The sequence below is a fragment of the Sus scrofa genome, chromosome 13 (assembly GCF_000003025.6).
Source record: "Sus scrofa isolate TJ Tabasco breed Duroc chromosome 13, Sscrofa11.1, whole genome shotgun sequence".
Lineage (NCBI taxonomy): Eukaryota > Metazoa > Chordata > Mammalia > Artiodactyla > Suidae > Sus > Sus scrofa.
Genome location: NC_010455.5, coordinates 128,615,994 through 128,637,102, shown reverse-complemented (window position 1 = coordinate 128,637,102; position 21,109 = coordinate 128,615,994). Strand labels below are relative to the sequence as shown.

Sequence of the window (21,109 nt, the reverse complement as noted above, 5' to 3'; positions counted from 1 at the left end):
GCAGTAACAAGACAAAAAAACTATCCAAGAAGAGGTCCACCTCTTCAAAACGTCAAGTGAGATGCATTCACATGGTCCAGTGTTGGATGGAACGGGTATTAGAAAACACTTCCTTAAACTAAACTGATTCTGTATGTTCCATCCATCCATCATTACTCTATCCACTAGAGTCACAAGAAATTTTTTTCATATGGTAACTACTAGTATTTCTTTAAATTAACCAAAATTAAATTATGAAAATTCAGTTCCTCAGTTCCACTAGCCACATTTCCAGTGCTAAATAGCCATATCTGGCTTATGACTTCCATTTTGGACAGTGGGGAATGCCGAGTATTGCCACCATCACAGAAGCTCTGTTTGACGACACTGCTCTCAACAATAATCACAGTATGAAAGAAAGGACAGTGCCAATTCAGAGAAGTGGACCACTCCATAGCATTTAAAACCATTTTAATAATGTGTGTGTGTCTGTGTCTGTGTATGAGAGAGAGACAGACAGACAGACAAAGAATACGCATGCTTATCTTTTAACAAACAGATACAATTCACTTTGCCAGTACAGACAACTGAGGGTCCTGAATGTATTTTTGGTCCTGTAGTAGCTACTAATTTTTCTTCCAAGTGCTTGTATATTCTATCTCCTACCGTTCTTATTCCTCAGGCTTAAGGCGATGGTAGTTTTGCTAACCTCAACAAGGTGAAAAGAACAAGAGTTGTTCTACAATTATCAAGCAACCACTGTGCAAATATAATCACAAAAACAAAGCAAACAAATATTCTCTTGGAAAGGAAAGTAAACTGTTAATTCATCGTCGTTTAAGGAATCTGATTCTGTGAAATAAAACTGCTACTGAATAAACCTACCAGATCTCTAGTACTGAAGAATTCTGGACACTGATGAGCAAATGTATGCATTTGTGAATTTCAATTGACCTGGAAAATTAAATTGATCATAATCAGAGAAGCATTCTCCTAAATTTACTGTCTTTGGTGCCTTCTTTAAAGAACAATTACATTTTACAGGGGTGTTCCACTTCAGAAAAATTCAGGAATACATAAATTTACACAGCAGCTAAATGAGTAATTACTCCTACCATAAAAATGATTAAAAAGGAAGTACATGTCTTTAAAATGATTCAGCTGATCTTTTAATTTTTATATATTATTTTTAGGGCTGCACCTACAGCATACAGAAATTCCTTGGCTAGAGTCGAATCTGCCGAGCCACATCTGCGACCTACAGCTTGCAGCAACACTGTTAACCTGCTGAGTGAGGCCAAGGATTTAACTCCCTTCCTCACGGATACTAGTCAGAGTCTTAACATGTTGGGCCACAATAGGAACTCCTTGATTCAGTTCATTTTTTAAATCAATTTATAAAATTTCAAAATTAAACATTAAAAGACGACTGTCAAAATTACACTTAGAAAAATAAGAAACTCTTGAACAGTGTTTTCTATAATGCACTTCACAGAGTGCTGGTAACATGAGATAATCAGTGAAAACTTTGCATACAAGATGCAGTACAGTGTAACCAAGAGTGCTCTTACTTAGATTCTAATCCTGGCTCTAACACTCACTAGATGAGTAACCTTGAACAAATTAATATCACTTGTGTTTGCTTATTTGTAATATGAGAATAATAATAACCACTGTTAAGTACTTAAACACTGCAGGAAATTTGCATTTAAAAAAAAAGTCCTCATAAATTATTCTGATGGAGATAAACCTTCCATGCAGAAAACAACAGACTGCTGATAACCACAGGGATCCTTAAAAGGGTAAGAAGTAGCAGGCAATTTTTTCAAAGTAATTTTCCACCAAGAATACTCAGAGAGTAAGAATTTATCTTATTTTGGTTCCATGTATCCCTAAAGAAACTCCAACCTTCCATTCCTCTATTTGAATGGCACTTTTCCTGGCACTTAAGCCCTCAAATGGTTTGGCAGCCCATAAATGATCTGGTTTCTCTGTTTGCCTTAGCCTAGAAAGAAAAGCCACCCATCTCCTTAAACCTCTTTAGGATAAACCCAGTCATGCCCATTAAAACCCAAAAGATCACATCCAACCCAACTTAAGTACAAGTTTACACCAAGGGAAGGCAAACCATTGGTTTATTGGCTTCATACAACAACAGAGTTTCCTTAAGTACTAGCTACGGCAAGTTCCATTTATCTTTGAGTCAGATATCTCCACCTTCAACTTCTCTTCTGCAAGTGGATACTCTAGCTACTAGCCTTTCTTTCCTATTTGGACTAGTAAATCATTTCATTTCCAAACAACTGAGAATAATACTAAAAACAAACAAACAAAAACTTCAAAAAGTGGTCATGGGGAGGTCCCGTCATGGCTCAGAGGTTAAACATCCATGAAGACATGGGTTCGATCCCTGGCCTCGCTCAGGGGAGTTAAAGATGGGGCTTTGCAGCAAGCTACAGTATAGGTTGCAGACATGACTCAGATCCAGCGTTGCTGTGGCTGTGGCACAGGCTGGCAGCTACAGCTCTGATTTGACCCTTAGGCTGGGAACCTCCATATGCCACGGGTGAGGCCCTAAAGAGACAAACAAACAAACAAAAAAAAACAAACCTGTGGGGGGAGTGGTCATGGGGAGTTCCTGCTGTTGTGCAATGGTAATGGGATCAGTGGCATCTTGGGAGCCCTGGGTTGTTGGTTCGGTCCCTGGCCTGGCACAGTGGGTTAAGAATCTGGCATTGCAGCTGCAGCTTAGGTCTCAACTGTGGCTCGGATCCGATCCCGGCCCTGGGAACTCCATACACCACAGAAAGGCCAAAAATGGGAGGAAAAAAAAGGCGTTCATGTAATAAGAAGGTATGGTCAAAATATTCTCATAGAATCTTGTTCCCATAAAGTAAACTGCAAAACTCATAGTTCCACTTTGGTAATTATTTGTCCGAACTCTACACAAATTTCCAATAATCTTGGATTACATAAATCTGGAGGTAAAGCAAAAGGACCTGAGACTTCTGGAATTCTACTCTGATATGCTGCTGTATGGTCAATAATTGGTCATGTTTACTGACTAGATATGTGTCTTTCTAAAAGACATCATGGCTACATGACTAGAGTCAACTCAGTTTTTATACTCTAGGGGAACACCTTCCCAGATGAGGACATTTATCTTCCTAATCATACTACAAGCAGGCTTACATTAAAATCAGATTTCTTCCTCTCCTAGAAATAGTTATATAGGGAAAAGTGATGACCCAAGAGCAAATTGGAAGAAGCTAGTCTATGTTTCAAAGCACACCCACAAACTTCTTGAGCAGATGACAGATTTTAAGAAGGGATTCTGTCAATCACTACGGCGTTCTATGTAGTTCATCAGAGGGGATAGTATAGTTTATTCATATTTTTTTTTTGAGAAAGAAATTTGTGTTCACCTTAGCGGTATTTAAGTTATATGTGAACTATTGATGGTTCTGTATTCCCAAAGCAAGCTAGAAATTCAGCTAGTGCTATGGGAAGAGAGAAGCAAAAGCTGAAGTTTAGTAATAAACTCCAATAAGAAGGAAGCTGAGATTTCTTCAATAATACCAAACTAAACAGTATATAAAATGACAGCATGGTTGTGAACTGGATTTTGCCTAATGTATTTCAGCAAAGAAAAAACAACTTTGGAGCCACACAGATCAGGATTCAAATACTGCTTTCTGACTGGCTAAAAGACCTTAGGCAAGTTATCTGATCTCTTTGAGCCTCAAAATATGTCTGTCATTCAGTAAGAGAACATTTAACAAATGTAATAATAAATCTATTATTACCGGCGTCATCACAGTTAATGAATTCATATGATTAGTTATTCTCTATTACGGATTTTTTTTTTTTTTTTTGGCTTTTTTAGGGCTACACCCTTGGCACATGGACATTCCCAGGCTAGGGGTTAAATCATAGCTATAACTGCCAGCCTATGCTACAGCCACAGCAACACCAGATCCAAGCCGCATATGTAAACTACACCACAGCTCATGGCAATCCTTAACCCAAGGAGTGAGGCCAGAGATCGAACAAGTGTCCTCATGGATACCAGTTGGGTATGTTTCTAAGCCATGATGGGAACTCCCAATTAAGGATTTCTTTTAGTCAGATCCCATTAAGTTGCTGGTTAACATAGATCTACCACTTTTCTAGTATACAATCTATAACAGAATAAGTAATCACTGCTTCCTCTTCTGAATGTATGGAAATGTTTCCTGACAAGGAATTACAATATAATCAACTGTTTACTATGTTTCAATAGCTCTTTCTAACCTCATATGATCAACTGAGGGAGAATTTGCTTCCTATGTGTACACATTGTGGGCCTAAGTTAAAAGGAAATCAATATGCCTAGAGTGTTTAATAAGCTCCAATATTCGAAACTTTTTTCAGTTGAACATCCAGGATTGGAAAGGAAAATAGATTTCTATGTGAAAGTCATGTAATTATAGTTTACTTAAATAGAAGAATCATCAAAGTATCATCAGAAAGAATGGTAGGAGGGTAGGCTGTTGAGTGGAAGTAGAGCCAGTCAAGTCTAAACAACATATTAAGACGTAAATTTAAAATACTGCATACCTAAAACTAGATAGGTTTTCCTAACTTCTGTTCCTTAAATTGCTCTAGTAAAAGCTTTCTGCCAAATCCAAATGGTATTTCGGTACCTTACTAGAAGAAATGTAGGTATCTCCTGCCCAATTTATAGAAATATAATGGCTTTATTGCAGCATATAAGGAACAAACAAGCTGAAGTACAAACAGCCCAGTTCTTCATGCCAGATAACTGTCAGAATTTTAGTTCTGGCTCTATCAGCAACTCATGAGGTGATCTTTGACAAGTCACTTTCCAAATCAGAACCTCAATGTCCTGACCCATAAGGGAACAGTCCAAATTATCTTTAACAATTCATCCAACTTAGATACAGGGTTGTATGAGATGCAGATGGTTCAGTATAAGTGATATACATTTGTCTCCTGAATATAAGCACACCATCTAAAATGTGTGTATCACCGCCCACATGAAAGACTACCCATACATGATGACTACAGTGCTCTCTCCTGCACCAAATACTGCTTTCTTCATCACTGCTATTTTACTATTTGTATCATATAAAGCGGCAAACAACTGCTTTTATCCATCTGTATAGATAGCTTTAACCACCAATAAATCTTGAATCTTAAAATTCAATCTAGTGCTTTATAAAAAGGTAGACTTACCCTGCCTCAACTAGCAGTTCTCACAGAGCCTTTAGTATCAAGGTAAATGAGACCATGTTTTTCATTCACTGTCCAATGAACACAACTGTGAACTATGCCATTTACTAAAGGGTGGACCTAGGGTAAGATGATCAGACTACAGTGGGGGGAAAGCAAACATCCTCCACATTCAGGAGTCTTCTTGAGCACCAAATGTAGGTTCAATCAGAATGTGCTCTAAATGCCTTGGGCTTCTCAATGTACTGTCACTGAAACTGGCTTCAGTATATTCTCCAGTATATTTGGTTATCATGTAACTCCGCTGCAGAGGAAGTGAAAGAAAATCAGGGGCAGCCTGCATCTGTGAACAGGAAGACAAGCTGTCCATATATTTTTCTGCTCTAGAGGATTCAGTTGCCTCACTTGTTTTTTTAAGAATTCAAAGTCATTTTGATGATTTTAAAAAGCCGCTATAATATCTACTTAGAAGTATAAATTTATTTTTTGTAGCACTGCATGTTTTTAAAACAGTGTTAACTTCTAATATACCATATGAAGCTGAGACTAAACAGTATGCCACATTTAGAAAAGTATGAATTAAACACATCCACCCCCAAAGCAAAACCTCTTGAGCTCTTTTGCTCATGCTTTCCCACCCTCTCTTGATCATAAACCATTCCAAGTCTGTAATCTGTACATTCATCGTTTTAGTCTCCAACCCACAACTTTCATATTCTTCACAACTGTCTCCCTTTATGATCAAGACCTTAACACCTACATGTTATATATGACATGTGCAGTAAAAACTTTATAAGAACTTTCACCTCTTTATCTAAAAATAAATCTAAAGGAGAAAATGGTATAAACATAAGAATTCTGAATAGAACCCAGTACCATTTAAGAAACTAATTGGACCCTCTAGTAACAGCAACAAAATGACACCATATTACATTCCTGGAAAATGTACACACATTAACAGGGTCTTACATAAATAAAATCAATCCAAAAACAGGTACGATCACTGCCTTCAAAGGAGCCTACTATGTGTTTAGACCTTGAGTTAACCTTAACACCAGTTAGCCTCCTACAGAAATCTGATAGATGGGGAAAATTCATGCAATAACAAGTAAAAGGGACTTGCTCCTAGTCCTGCATGCCTACTGCAGTGAATTCATGCAAATGATCATGGCTCTTATTCTAGTGTCAATAGTTTAGTTGGCTCAGGTCAGTCTGCCCACTGAAGACAAGCTGTCACTAGTCTGACAAGTGTAAGGATCCCCCAGAAATACTGCGATCAATCAGCTACCAGTCTCATCTGGATGGAGAGCTAGCAGACCAATAGAGGAATGAGACACGTTGCTTAAGGAGGTTAAGTACCTCAAAAGGAGGTTAAGGAGATAGACAGGAAAGAGCAGAGTAGACTTAACAAAGAATTAGTGTTTGAGTTGGGCCTGGGAGGTGTTGAGAGGATGAGGCTGGTAGAGATAGATTATGTTTGGATAGTATAAAAGGAAATACCATGCAGAGGCCTACAGCTCAAAGGAACAATGGTCTGGATAAAGGAAAAGCAGGAATGTTACAGGACAGCTTAAACAGTACTATCATTGAGATTTAATGTATAAAACTGCATTTTACAAAATATTTTCATAGCCATTTCTTCAATTAACTGTCACTGAAAGCCCATCTGTTATTAAGAATAGTAAATATTATCCCCAATAAACAATAATAGTAAGAAAACTGAAGCTTAGAAATATTGAGTGTTTTCTCTGAGTTCTTACATAAATGAGTGGTACAGATGAGCTGTGAAACCAAGTCTTAACAAGTCTAGGTTGAAAGTACTTTCTTTTACAAAGAAGTTAGTCTGCTTTAGTTAAATTTTACACAAGCTTGATTTTAATCTAGACAAATTATTTAGTGTATCAGTAAACTAGGGCAAATACTGCAAAATAATTCTAGGAGAACTTTAACTGCTGAAAAGATACATAACAGAAATGTACAGAGTAAAATGGTAGCCTCCTACTCTATTTAAGTTGAAAAAGAAAATGATATTATATTACGTGCTGCCAAGTAAGTAGAAATCAGAAATATGTGCATTTCTAACCTCCCTTCAATTGCACAAATGTTTTCAACATCCATTCCCCACATTTGGGGGCAATATATTGAAAGAATCAATAAATAGGAAACAAAAAGAAAGCTAAATAAATAAAAGCAAAATTTTGGAAAACCCACATGTGAATAGCTAAATGAACCCTAATTATTCCTGCTACATTCTATAGGGCAGATTTCATGTTTCACTTAGTAATCAATTATGAAGTAGAAAACACATTAAGAGCCTCAAAACAGTCTATGGGTGACAGGTGCCCTTCAGGTTTTAAGTGGCAATGAAAACTTCACATTATTTACCCAGATTTTTTTTTTTTTTAACAAGGACCTCACTCAGTCTTACATCCAATTGCCTCTGGCATTTCAGCAATGTCTCTTTCAGTTGTGTGGTCACCAGTATATACCTACTCTGGTAAAATTATTAGAATCACCCTCTTTACTGATCAAGTGTCCAGGTTTGGCATATAAATTATTTCACAGCCCTGCCTTTAAGCCTCAGTAGACATCCTAGTTTTCAGGGGAGTTTGAGCTGGGCAGGAGGGAGGTCCTATTACAACCATGTTGTTAGAATTCAGGGCTGTTGAAAACATGGTAACCTAGAGTCTATCAATAGCTCCTTAACCATTTTCTAAACCTCCAGCTTGTCCCCTCCAACATACACACATAGACAAAACGATCTTTCAAATATCAGCTCTATGGGAGTTTCCTTTGTGGCTCAGCAGTAATGAACCCAACTAGAATCCATCAGGATGTGGGTTTGATCCCTGGCCCTGTTCAGTGGGTTAAGGAGCTATAGCGTAGGTCACAGAGGCTCAGATCCCGCATTGCTGTGGCTGTGGTGTGGGCTGGCAGCTGTAGCTCCAATTCAATTCAACCCCTAGCCTGGGAACTTCCATATGTTGCAGGTGCAGCCCTAAAAAGACCAAAAAAAAAAAAAAAAAAAAAAAAAAGATTAGCTCTATGGAGTCTTAATGCGGTAACTACAAAGAGAAAAGAAGAAATGCTTCATAGGTACTCTAAAGCCCAATTCAAAATAATGAGGTCTGTCCATGGAAAACTGGGAAAACAACAGAAGCAGTCATAGCAAGTCAGAATCCGGCAATCACCAACAGGATAAGGAACCATCTGCAAGCAAAGCCAGAAAGTGATTTGTAAATGGAGACAAGGAGAGTGCACAGTCCTCTCCAGAATAGCTGCTGGCAGATGTCAGGCCAACTGAAGAAGTGCAAATGGGAAGATATGCATCTTAATCGAGTCCCTTCTTTCTTTCTACTTCTGGTTTCCCATATAGATATTAAAAAAAAAAAAAAGATTGGAAAGTATTTGCCCACCCTAAATTCTATATTGCAGAATTTCAAAATATGAAAGAAAAGGCTAGTATTTTAAAATATTTAACAGGAAAGTGCTATTCAAAAATTAATGAATGTCATAAAGTAAATAGGGACTCCTCTAGAGTGAACAGACAGAAAAATTTGTTGTTGATGGGGAGGCAGTGAGGAGGGAAAGATATCCTTGCAAGTAATTCGTGCTTTTACTACATGCAGTTAAAAAAGTCCTGGGGTAACATTAATGGAAAGTGACTCAGCCTTTATGACTCATTAGAAAAACAAAAGCCAAAAAAGTCCAGTGGAGACTCCCCTAGTATTTGGTCATTGAGAAGCTGTATCAGGACTAGAAATGCTCATCATACACTAAGCCTTCAAAGTTTAGTTGTAAATCAACCCAGGGACTTCTGCTACAAGTTTCCAAAAAGACAAAATAACATTTCATTCACACTAATGTTGGTAACATGTTTTGAAAAGAGTCAGTAATAAGTCATAAGCTAAGAGTCATAAACAAACTTAAAAAGCTGACTTTGTTTACTAATGTATTTCACTTCTGAAAAGCCCCACAGACCCTTACTCAGAGCTGGCATATGGATTTTTCTTCCTTTACATAAGTTTTCTACTTTGATAATCAACTGTCCCTAGAAATTTATAAGGAAAGCAAATTTTATTCTTAAAAGCAAGAAAAAAAAATCAGGATGGAAGTCTATAGTTTTAAAAGTCACCACACAAATAAAACATGCTATCACATGAGTTCAACCAACAATAGTCTCCAACAGCACATCACTGTGTTAAAGAAAAGTTCTGCTAACTGATGTTCATGGCCATAACTGAAATATCAAAAAAGATTAAACAGGGAGGTTTTTTAAAAATGGTTTCACTGAAACGTTCCCAAGGAAATTATTGATTTTCCAAAAAGTACCATACAGTAAAGAATTTAAGCTTTGCTGATTATACAGTCTCTGCCACACAATTACTTGTCTCAGCCTTTGTAGCAGGAAGGCAGCCACAGACAAAATGTGAAAATATGAACAAAGTTATGTCCCAATAAAACTTGAGACAGTGAAATTTGATTTTCGTATCATTTTTTATCTATCACAAAACATTCTTCTTCCTCTTTATTTTTCAACCACTAAAGAAATGTAAGAACTACCTTCAGCTCACTTGTATAAAAACAAGGGATGGGTCGGCTGGATTGGCCCAGGGGCCATAGTTTGCAAACCCCTATCTTAGAGGGACCAATTTCAATTACTGAAAGGAAAAAAAGAATGCTGCTCATTCTTTAACACTGACAGTAAAATGAGTTGCCACAGCAAAAACTTAAGAAATTAAGAGTAAGGAAGGATCACTCCCTGAATTAGCATGGCCACAGTATTCTCAGTATATTCTAAATATCCACTGCATATAATCTAGGTATTAAAAACTACAGATTCCTGGCCTATCTCCAAGAGATTCAGCTGAAAGCAAGTAGGCTAGGAATGCGTTTATAGAAAAATTCCCCATATCATTCTAATGTTGCACCAATGTTTAAAGACCACTGACATGTGCAAAATTAATATTATCTGATAAAAGACAAGAATTCAGAATATGTAAAAAACTCCTAAAACTCAAATAAAAAGAATAAAAATGCCTGCTTTTTTAAAAAAAAGGCATGAAGTTTCCGTTGTGGCTGGGCGGAAATGAATCTGACTAGCATCCATGAGGACGCAGGTTTGATCCCTGGCCTTGCTCAGTGGGTTAAGGATCTGGCGTTGCAATAAGCTGTGGTTAGGCTGCAGACACAGCTTGGATCTGGTGTTGCTGTGGCTGTGGTGCAGGCCAGCAGCTACAGCTCCCATTCTACTCCTAGTCTGGGAACCATATGCCACCAGTGTGGCCCTAAAAAGACACAAAACAAAAAGCAAAGCTTAGAACACACACCTCAACAATATGAAAAACAGAAAACAGGCACAAGAGGCTCAAATCATTAGTCATTAGAGAAATGCAAATGAAAGCCACATGAGATAATGTTATACAAATTGCTACAATTTTAAAAAATATACCTTGACAATTTAAAGTGCAGACAAGGATGCAGGACAACTAGAGCTCACATACACTGCTTGTGGGAATGCAAAAAATGATACAGCCACTTTGGAAAAGATTTTAGCAGTTTCTTATAAACCTAAACATATATTCACCGTTTGACCAATTAATCCTATCCTAGGTGCTTGCCCAAGAGAAACAAAAAAAGTTCACCTAAAAAAGAACAAAAAACAAAAACCTGTATGCAAATATCTGCAGAGACCATAACCACCAAAAGTGAAAATAACCCAATGTTGGCCAATCAGTGAATGGATAAGTGAACTGTGGTACAGCCATACAGTGGAACTCAGCAATAAAAAGGAATGAAATTACTGATACACACATGGTATCAGATGTATTATGCTAAGTGAAAGAAGCCAAATTCAAAAAGCAACTTACTGTATGACTTCATTTATAAGACATTTTTTGCAAAGGCAAAACTATAGTGACAGAAAACAAATCAGTCGTTGGTAAAGGCAAGGAAAAGGAGTGGAGCAGTTTGGAGGTTACGTAACTGCCCTATATCTTGATTGCTGTGGTTGTTACAAGACTATACAGATATCAAAATTCAGAACTGCATACTATGAAGGATGAATTTTTACTATATATGAATTACACCTCAATTAATTTGACTAAAAACGCTGATATATAAGCAACACTGATTTTACACTGGTTCTGGTTTATTAGACAGTTTTCAATGCTTTTATGTCAGTGTGTGCTACCAGCTATCAGATGAAGACCTACATATCTTAAAGTGTGTGTATGTGTGTGTGTTAATGAAACAACGGCAAAAAAAAAGTTCTTTTGAGTATATGTGTTTGTCATGTCTTTTTAAAAGTATTATCTAGAAACTCTTTTTGGTTTCTAAATTAAAACATCTAGGAATAAATGGTCTAGATAATTCCCAAGGTATATAAAACCAATTATCTTTTGTAGGTCTTATCTAAGATCTAGGGTATCCTAATTTTACAGTTTTTTAGAACAGGACACCTATAAATAGGCCATCAGTTAAAAACATAAATCCAGTAGCCCTTCTAGTGGCTACATCTGAAATTGCAAATATAGCTGTGATTAAGGTTCATTTTTTCCTCCCATAGGTTGGAGTAGTTAATTTTAAAATACACTCCTGTACTTAGAGAACTGGAATTTCAAGCAGCACTTACTTAAGTTTTGTAGTATCATACTGCTTTTTGTTACTGATGCAAAAATTCATTTATCTCAATCAAAACTCCCATGTCCCTGAAAAGAACCAAGCAAAGATCATGGCCTATAGATTTATTTCTTTAATATGTTTAATCTTAAAATCTCCAAGCCTCTAAACATCAGCCCCTTCAGGCTGAGTGTACCAGGGAAGAAAAAACACTGAGGCAGGACTGTGACCTCCTGTAGTTCACCCAGTAATTCATTTTTTGAATCAAAATAAAACCTCAAAAAAAGCTTTTATAATTAAAAAATAAAATAAAACCTTCATTAACTTAACATGCATATCAAACACTACCCCAAAGTAACTTTCTGAAACTGTTTTGTCACTCATTATTTTTATTCCACTGTTTTAAATATATGACAGTATTAATGAAACACACTGGGGTGATTTTAAAGCATCTGACACATTTAAAAGAAAGAGGAGGGAATGGGAACAAAGGGAGAGAGGAAGGGAGGAGATGCAGAGGGAGGGAGACGGTGGGAAGTGAGAGAGCAGGGCAGACAGAGCTGTGTGAATATTCAATTTTAAACTTTTCTATTCTAGGCCCCAATGAACCAATTTTTAGATACTTAGCCTCAGTCTTTGGTACAACTCACTGCCCCATCCTGGCTCTCAGATTTTCATCTGGAAAATCTGGTTAGCCTAGATCAATGATATTTAACGCTTTCTATTCTAAGATCCTCTTTAAAAATATCCATTAATTTCACAGTTTCCCACATGGGAGAAGGTGCCCTTTAAGTACTTATAAAAAAAATAATAATTTCTCAATTCATTAGATTATTAAAAGAATCTTCTTTTACAAATAGTAGCTATTTCCTTTTTTAAAAATCACTGATTCATTTAAGAAGGTACTGCACACCTGCATAGAGCAATAAACTGAAAGATGTTTTTTCCCCATATGTGAGAGGCATTTCAGGTGCAAGTATGGAATTTCACGGGGTTTTTTTCACAACTCCTTGAACTCTACAGAACTGCCTCTCCACCACAGTGAAGATCATTTCCCTGCATCAGGGCACTTTTTATTGTGAAACCACCCTCATGTGATAGGTGGCACACAGCACAAACACTTTTAAATAATACGTATCTATGTTTCTTTCCAGCTTCCAAATTATGTGATATTGCTTTGCATTTGCACTTCAGGAAAAAAAAAAAATTTAAAGCTATTACTCAAGAAAAAGTTAAAACCACAAAACAGCATTTAAAAGAAATTTTACTAAAATTTTATTCATAATAATGATTACTTCCAAAGCCAGAAAGAAGAGTGTGGAATTACTTTTTTTTTTAACTTTCTATGTTGTACAAATCTACATATGGATTCTATTTATAATATGCATCTATGAGAAAAACATTAGAAAAAAAGATGAGAAATTTTCATAAATTTAATACTAGCACTAAGATACACCATGCCTATGGTTAAGAGGCATTATCTTTGCCTTTTAAGAGCTTATGCTCTGAGAAGGGATACGTAATAATTATGCTAGAGATAGAATTCCTCAACTACCAGGAAGTCTCTGGTATTCATAATTTACTCATTCCATCATTTATTCACACATCCAAATATCTGCTGAATATTTGCTGCCCATTTCGAAGACCCAAATCCAGATGACATGATAGTAAAGAAAAACATGACACAAACCTCCTAACTCAAGATCTAGCCCAGGGTTCCATTAAAAAACAGTAACAAAAACAAAAACCCAAAAAACAAAAAAACTTACTGTGTAATTCTGAAGAAAAGAGAAAGTGAGTTTACCCTAGAGCCAGAAAATAGACGTCTCTGAGATGGCCATCACATTAAATGTCCAGTGTGCATATGCTTTCAAACTCTGGGACTACTTGGTTTCATTTATTGCACCAGACACACAACTTTGTATCTTTCCCCTTAAAGTTCTGGATTTATGCCATTAATTTAATTTCCATTATGCCACTGGTGTGTCCTGGACCTAAAATAAAACAGTGCTTTCTAGGCATAGCTCTGAAAATGTATTAACTTTTATCTTTCACTAAAGAACAAGGATTTGCACTCAGAAGAACTAGATACTTTTATTTCAAGAAATGTCTCCACCAAGTGCACCCACTTCAGATGCTAATCTTGACTGCATGCCCGGGCATGCACAGAGATAACCAACCTTGGAGATGGTAGAACCTTCCATTTGAAGGCCAGTAAGAATATATAACACATAATCAAAGTCCTTATTGCTGAAAGGAAAGAAAAAAGGTTGGCCTTGGTAGAAGATGAGAGGGTTGGTATATAACTGCTAAATGGCTAAAAGTGGGAAAACTCTAATGACTACAACTAAACTCTAATGACTAAAAGGAGTTAGTAAAGTTTAGAGGGGTCTAGAAATGGCTTTGATGGACAGGTTAAGGCTCTCAGACTAAAACTTTAAGACAATGGGAGACCTTTGTTAGATGGGGGAAAGGGCAGGATTACAGGGATTGGTGAACAATTCAAACTAAGTAGAGAGATGAGAATCAGACTGGAGAGAGAGGGAAAAAAAATGGGGAGTCTGAACTGTGGTTTCAGAAAGAAAATTCTGCAATGAAGCTAAAACTGACCAAAAATCTAAGTTTGTTAACTAATGAAAAAGTGTTCTTTTTTTAGGGGGAAAAAAAAAAAAAGCTTTGATCTAAACTAAAAATCTTTCAGGATATTGTCGGAACCTTTGTCTATTTGTGAAAACCTTTGTGTAGCATTCACAGATTGCATGATGCATTTGAGTTATATCTACTGATTTAAAAAAAAAAAAGGCTGAGAATGATTTCAAATCTTGTTTCAGACAACCTCAAATGTTTCAGAAGAAATACAGCATTATTCCTAAACAATGACAACAGTATTTCCATTACAAAAAGTATGCAGATGTTCCAAATATGCTTTTAAAACAGAAATGATGTGTGTTGACGTCTAGTTAGACTTAATTCTTTTCACTACATGTGAACTCAAACATGTTCTTTTGTTTCCTATTTTAAGAGGGATCTCCCAAGGTAAAGGTACTGCTGTAGTTATTTTTTTCAAAGGTCTATTCGAATGATGAATATCTTTGATCGTCTTAAAACTGAGTAAGCAAGTGTTAGGTTTTAACCTAGAAAAAAAAAAGTTTTCCAATATTCCCTCTCTCCCTGATGTCAGCTGCTACCATGACCTCTGTTGAAATGTTCACAATAAAGGTCCTAGGGCTCCCCACATCCTCCTAAAGAAAAGGGCAGTGGGAAGGGGCAGACATCCACTGCATTATTCTCCTCCATCGCTAATCCAACCTACCCCATGATCCCAAGTTGTAATTGTATACAAAGGTTTAGACTGAGAAGATTAGTACAGGAGACAGAATATTAAGCAAATTATTACTAAACTTTCTTTTCAAACTGAGTTGGAATTTCAGTATTGAGAACAGTCTCAGTGTTTGTGTGTATTTCACCCAATCATGGGCACCAAGTTTATTTTCTTTAATTGGGGTCTAAAAACATTGATAAGGAGTTCAAACTGGGCCATATTTAGAGTTATGTTAGAAAAAGATACACTTTAATAGAAGCAAATACTTCCCAGATCAAAAACCACACCACTATTAGGATGTTCCTAGCACAGTATGTCATTTCCTTCCATGATCTTTGAACCAGAAAAATCAGATGCTTACAAAGACAATGATCTTCCCAACAACTTCTGACTACCTTCAAAGTAAATCAATATTTAATTCTAACTTAATGAAACAGAATTACCACTTTACCACATCATGTACACTGGGCTACTAAACACTATATTGTGCAAAATGAAAGCCAATCCAAATCTGTTCAACTGCAGAGGTTGGCAATGGAAAATTCTTGCCCTTATAGATGGAAAGTATTTGCTGAAATCCTTGAGAAAGAGTATACTAGAACAAACCATTCATGTCTTGATTACAAACCAGAGTAATATGAACACATACAGAGAAGGTGAATTTCAAGTTGTTTCAGGTCACTGACATATATAGGAAGCTAAGTAAAATCACAGCACTATATGATTAATACTTTACATATTAAGGTTGTGTTTGAACACCAATTCTCAACCTTATCATCCACCCCCAATGAAGCAGTATACACTACACAAGGATCGCTTCTGCTTTAGCAACATCCAACACACACACACACACCCCCTCAACTCAGAAAAGTTAAGAACAATCTCAAAGACTAGGACTTTCAAAGTGCAGATTTGACTTTCCTTATCACTCAGGCTCCAGTCTTGACAGTGCTATGAAAAGTATATTTACATAGGAATGCCAGAATCTTCACCAAAGCCAGGTTGGGAACTGAAAGGTGGAAAAATACTTGCTAAAAATCTCAGGCCTAAGCTCTAATATCCTTCAGGAACAATAGCACAGGCCCAGCCCCCATTAAAAATTCTACAAAAAACAAGTGACTCTGTCTCCTACTGTTTGAACTCCGGTACATAAAGCAGTCAAGTTTGCTCTAGATTCTGGGGTCAGCCCGAGCACCCACAAGACCCTATATGAGTCAAGTTAGGTTGACTATGGAACACACAGTTCCAAGAAAGCAAAGATTCTTATTTTCAATTCCACATTCCCAAGAGGAGAAGACAATAGTCAGCGGAAACAAATGACATCCACTACAAAGACAGCCTCTACAAGCTCAGATAGCACTCTGGGACTTCTCTGCTTCCCAGGGCCAAATAATAGTCAAAGATAACTAGAAATTAAGGCAATCCAGCCCAAAGACCTCAATAAAAAAAATGCTAGGTCTGGATGAAGACCAGGGATAAGAAGTCAATGGGTTAATTGCTAATGGCCAAGCCAGATCGGTACTAATTAATCTTGATTTTTCTCAACATCACGACAGGGAGCCAGTAAAAATCAAGGTCACAGTGAGTCCCCTGCTCCTCACCTCGCTTACTGCTTTTTTTTGAAAAATTGCTTATAGCACCTTCTCATCCGCCTGCCTGCTCTGAGCGGGCCCAGGCTAAACTTTTAAACCTGGAGGAAGGTGGGGAAGTCAGCCAGCCTGACGCGAGTCTAGGAGAGTAGACAGAAGGAGGGAAAGAGTCAAGTTTCAAAACAAAGGCTCCACAGGGAACTGAACGTCAACCCCTCTTCAATCCCAGCCTTCAAGCCAGCTAGGCTGGGCCTTAATTGTTAAGAAATAAGATGTGCCTCCTCTTTACACCGTTCATGAAGGGCATTGGATTCCTGAGAGCCTTTACACAACCACTTGCTGAAGGTGGTGCCTCTTTACCCCCATCTCCTTACAGAGCAGAAATCAGGCTCGAACGTAAGTGACTTGCCCAAGGTCCCGCAGTTGAGCCTGAATTCAGCTCCCTCCCCGGCCAGGGCCTCCACCGGGCCGACACCAGGTGGGCACCGAGTGAGAGCCCCAAGGGCCGCCGAGACGACGCCCCAGACCAGAGGGAGCCCTGGCTGGAGCCGGAGGGGCCCGGCGCGCGCTCCACAGCCCGGCCCCTACCTTCCTTGACTCCAGGCAGCTTGGACTGGTCGATGCTGACTTCAGACATGTTGGCCCGGTGTCCGAGCTGCCCAAGGCCTCCCACTTCCCGGCCGCCGCCTACACCGAGCGTGGACCGGCTCTCAACAGCGGCAGCGGCTGCAGCGCCCGACGCGGCGCAAAGTCCAGCCCGCAGCGCTTGCGGGCCCGGAAGACAGAGCTGGCCTCCGGGAGGGGACGGGCGACAAAGGCGGCGGGAGGCCCGCCCCGGCGCACCAGGCTGGCCGCCCAGCTGCCCCTCCGCAGCCACCTGCTCTCGCGCCCCCGGCCCGATCGATACCAAATACCCGGAGCCCGGAAATGGACCCGGGCCGGCCAGTACGGAGGGAGAGAGGAGACAGAAAGGCGCGCGGGCGGGCGGGCCTGGGTGGGGAGGGGGAGGGAGAGGGGAGGGGAGCTGCAGGTCTGTAACCGCAATTGCTAGTGGCTGGCGAGCGCAGATCAGCTCCCCCGGCCGCCTCCCAGCTGTCTCCTTTGCGCCTAGTGACGCGCCGGAGGCCAAGCCCCGCTACGCCCCCGCCCCCGCGTCCTGCTTCCCTCCCAATAGGGACAGGGTCGCGTCTATCGGTGGGGGGGCTTTGAGTCCTAAAGGCCTAGGCATAAAGGCCGCACAGGTCACCCAGAACGCAGTCGTTACTGTCACCGGTATAGTCACCGTTCTGTGGGCTCTTTCCACGGGATGCTTACTGTGTGACTGGCTCTCTGACCTCCCCGGGTTAGAGGAAAGATAATACATGGGCATAAAAAAACCTCTACTACAATGTACAGAACTAAAGAGCAGCTGATCAAAAACAGGGCCCGTCAAGAGAAGAGAGTGTTCACAACCAGCTGGGGGTACTGAGTCATTCATTCATCAAAAATGCATGAACGTCTAGCAAGTGGGGTGTTAGGTACTGAGGGTGGTAACAACGTGTGCCAGCCATCTCTTTCTTCTGGCTTGTCACACACATTGGACTATAATTGTGACATTTTTATCTTCCCCAAATAGCATTTCCTGTCTGCATCTCCTAGCAACCAAATTCAAGCTCTCATTGGGAAGCCCTCCTCAGGAGGGGGCTCCTCTCCCAGGCTTGATGAATCAAAGGACCTCTCCACCACCAGCCACCACCCTTCCTCTCTCACCCATACACATTCCTCTAAGGATGGGTGTGTGACCAAGAGAGGTCGAGCAGAATACATTACATTTTTTTTTAAGAGGAAATGTATTTGTTTATTAATTCATTTATTTTGCATTTATTTACCCATTTATGCATGTATTTAGTTACATATTCATTCATTCATTCAGGGCCACACCCAGGGCATGTGGAAGTTCCCCAGCCAGGGACTGAACCTGCACCACAGCAGAGACCCAAGCCACCTAGGTGACACCACCAGATCCTTAACCCACTTTGCCTCATGAGAACTCCTGGGATATTATGTAAAAATGTTAGATAAAACTTTTTATTTCTTATGAGGAGTGTTTCCTCTCCCTAGCAGATGATGAAGCCAAACTCAAAGAAGCAAAGAAGAGAAAGAAGATGAATAGAGTGTGTTCTGATGTTATCAGAACAGCAAACCAGCTGGTCCCTGGAGCAGCTGGAATTCCTGCTGTTCTGGATTCTGCTATCTACCAAAAAAGTACTAACAGAAGACTTTCTAAGCCGGAAGTGGCAAACCCTGGCCCATAGGCCAAATCTAGACCATTGGATTCGAATGATTGTTTTTATGCGTTTAAATGATTGTATTAATTATATAAATACAACATAACATTTTCAGTTTTGGACTCAAAGTCTACAATATTTACTATGGGTCTCAAAGTCTAAAATATGTACTATTGGACTTTTTTATAGAAAGTTAACCAACCCCAGTACTAGGCATAAAGAACACCCAGTAATTAAATGTATAAATAGAAAGGAAGTACTATTAGAATGGCAGTTTCATGGGGATTTTTAAGTTGCCTGCCTTCTATGACTTTTTTCTAAACTTCCCATAGTCATAGAGAACATGTGTGATGGCAGTATTGTCTGTTTCCCTCCCCAAATCCATTGTCTTCACTCCTCTGTCATGCTCTGCCTTGGGAGGCTGAACATTTATGAATATATCACCAGGGCCTCCTTGCCCTGTGGCCTCCTTTTGAGTTAGACCAAGACATAGCACTGACAGAAGATCAAAAGAAAGGAGGAGAGAAACATAGGGGTGTGTTTTACACTCCTTTCCTTTACGCTAGTCCAAAATTTTGGTCGTAACTGTGTCCCTCCCACTATAATACTTGTCTAGAGGCCTCTTTCCCATGGTTCCAGCTCTCATGGGTCTCTAATAATACCATTTCCTTCCTCTGTCCCTTCAGGCCTAGGATGGTAATGGCAAGTCCCCTTAAACATACCCACGTCTTTGTAAGAAGGCCATTATATTCTTTCCAGTTAAACCATTTTGAGTGTGGCTTCTATTTCTTGCCTAGACTGATTAATATGGATAAGATATGCCAAACGGTCATTGCTTCATTTTCCTTAAAAATATCCACATTTCTTCTGATCTCCGTAAGACGTATTCATATATTCATATGACCTCCCCTTATTCTCTCATCCTGTCTGGAACCTATTCCAAATCATACTTTTTAGCCTCATCACTCCAAAACAGCTGTTTTGATTAGAATTATCAAGGACCTCCATGTTGCCAAATCTATAGGTCAATAGATATGATCCTACCCATCTTTTTGAAACATTTTTGTTTTGGTTTTGTTTTGGTTTGGGGATTTTTGCTTATTTATCTCCCAAGACATTAGTACACCACTAGCCCCTTTATTGAAAAATGATCCAAACCAAAGAAAGCTCAGCTTGGGGGGACGGGGGTTCTTCTGGAGAGCAATATCTGCAAATTAGTAGAGATAGTTATAGGCCAGCAACTCTACCCAAATTGTTTCCACCAGGATACCAAAAAATGTATGTCTGAAACTGAATTGATATATATACACGATTATTAGCAAGTAGTACAAAAAGTCATAAAACCTGCTCTGAAAACTTGATAAAGTCCCCATTCCTTATTCTTCTATAGAGTCTCACTATACAGTCCATAAACGATTTGTAGATTTAGCTCTACATATTCAAAAACCCCCAATTTTAAACCCAATTCTAATACGTATTAAATTTGGCTATAAAAGTTCCATTACTAATCTAAATTAAAAAAAAACAAGTTATTATTATAATTTTCTTTAGAACATAGCCTTCTGCTAAAATCTTAGGTTACAACAGCTGCAGTTTGTATTCCTAGTTAGGCAACTGACCATCTCTAGAATGTTCACCAAAACCACACACACACACACTCACACACTTAGGCTCTCTCTCTCTCTCTCTCTCTCTCTCTCTAGGGGTACTCCCACTTTCCCAAATCTTTAAATATTGGAGTGTTTTAGACAGCACTTTAGCTCTCAAATTAGTCCTTTCTAACTTTTCTCATTACTTTTGGTAATTCATTCAGTCTCTTTACTAATCCTTAGGACAAATAAAACTGCCCTTATGGCACCATTTAGACTAAAGAAAAAAAAAAAAAAACCAGAAAAAAAAAAAAAACGATGGTTAATATAGTTCGGCCTAATATACCGACAACACCAAAATTCATATTTTCAACCCAAATTCTCCCATAAATTACATATTTGTGTATCTAACTGCCTACTTTCCATAATCATTTGAATGTTTAATTAGTTCTAGTGTCAAATCCTGTTGGAAAAACAAGGGCAACAAGGACTGGCAAAGAGGACTTT

At 38.8% G+C, this 21,109-nt stretch overlaps 1 protein-coding gene across 5 annotated transcripts in view; it reads right to left on the bottom strand.

Annotated features, from left to right (window-relative positions):
- Positions 1-17,880, bottom strand: part of CCDC50 (coiled-coil domain containing 50) — a 71,742-nt gene extending 53,862 nt beyond the window's left edge. For 2 of the 5 annotated variants that reach the window (XM_013982295.2, XM_003132590.6), the window contains exon 1: positions 17,335-17,839. In XM_013982295.2, coding sequence (XP_013837749.1) covers positions 17,335-17,383 — 49 coding nt within the window. In that variant the 5' untranslated portion in view covers positions 17,384-17,839. Of the gene's footprint in view, positions 1-864; positions 934-17,334 lie in introns of all 5 variants that reach the window. The other 3 variants (XR_002337811.1, XM_013982294.2, XM_003483296.4) reach the window with 3 other exon arrangements.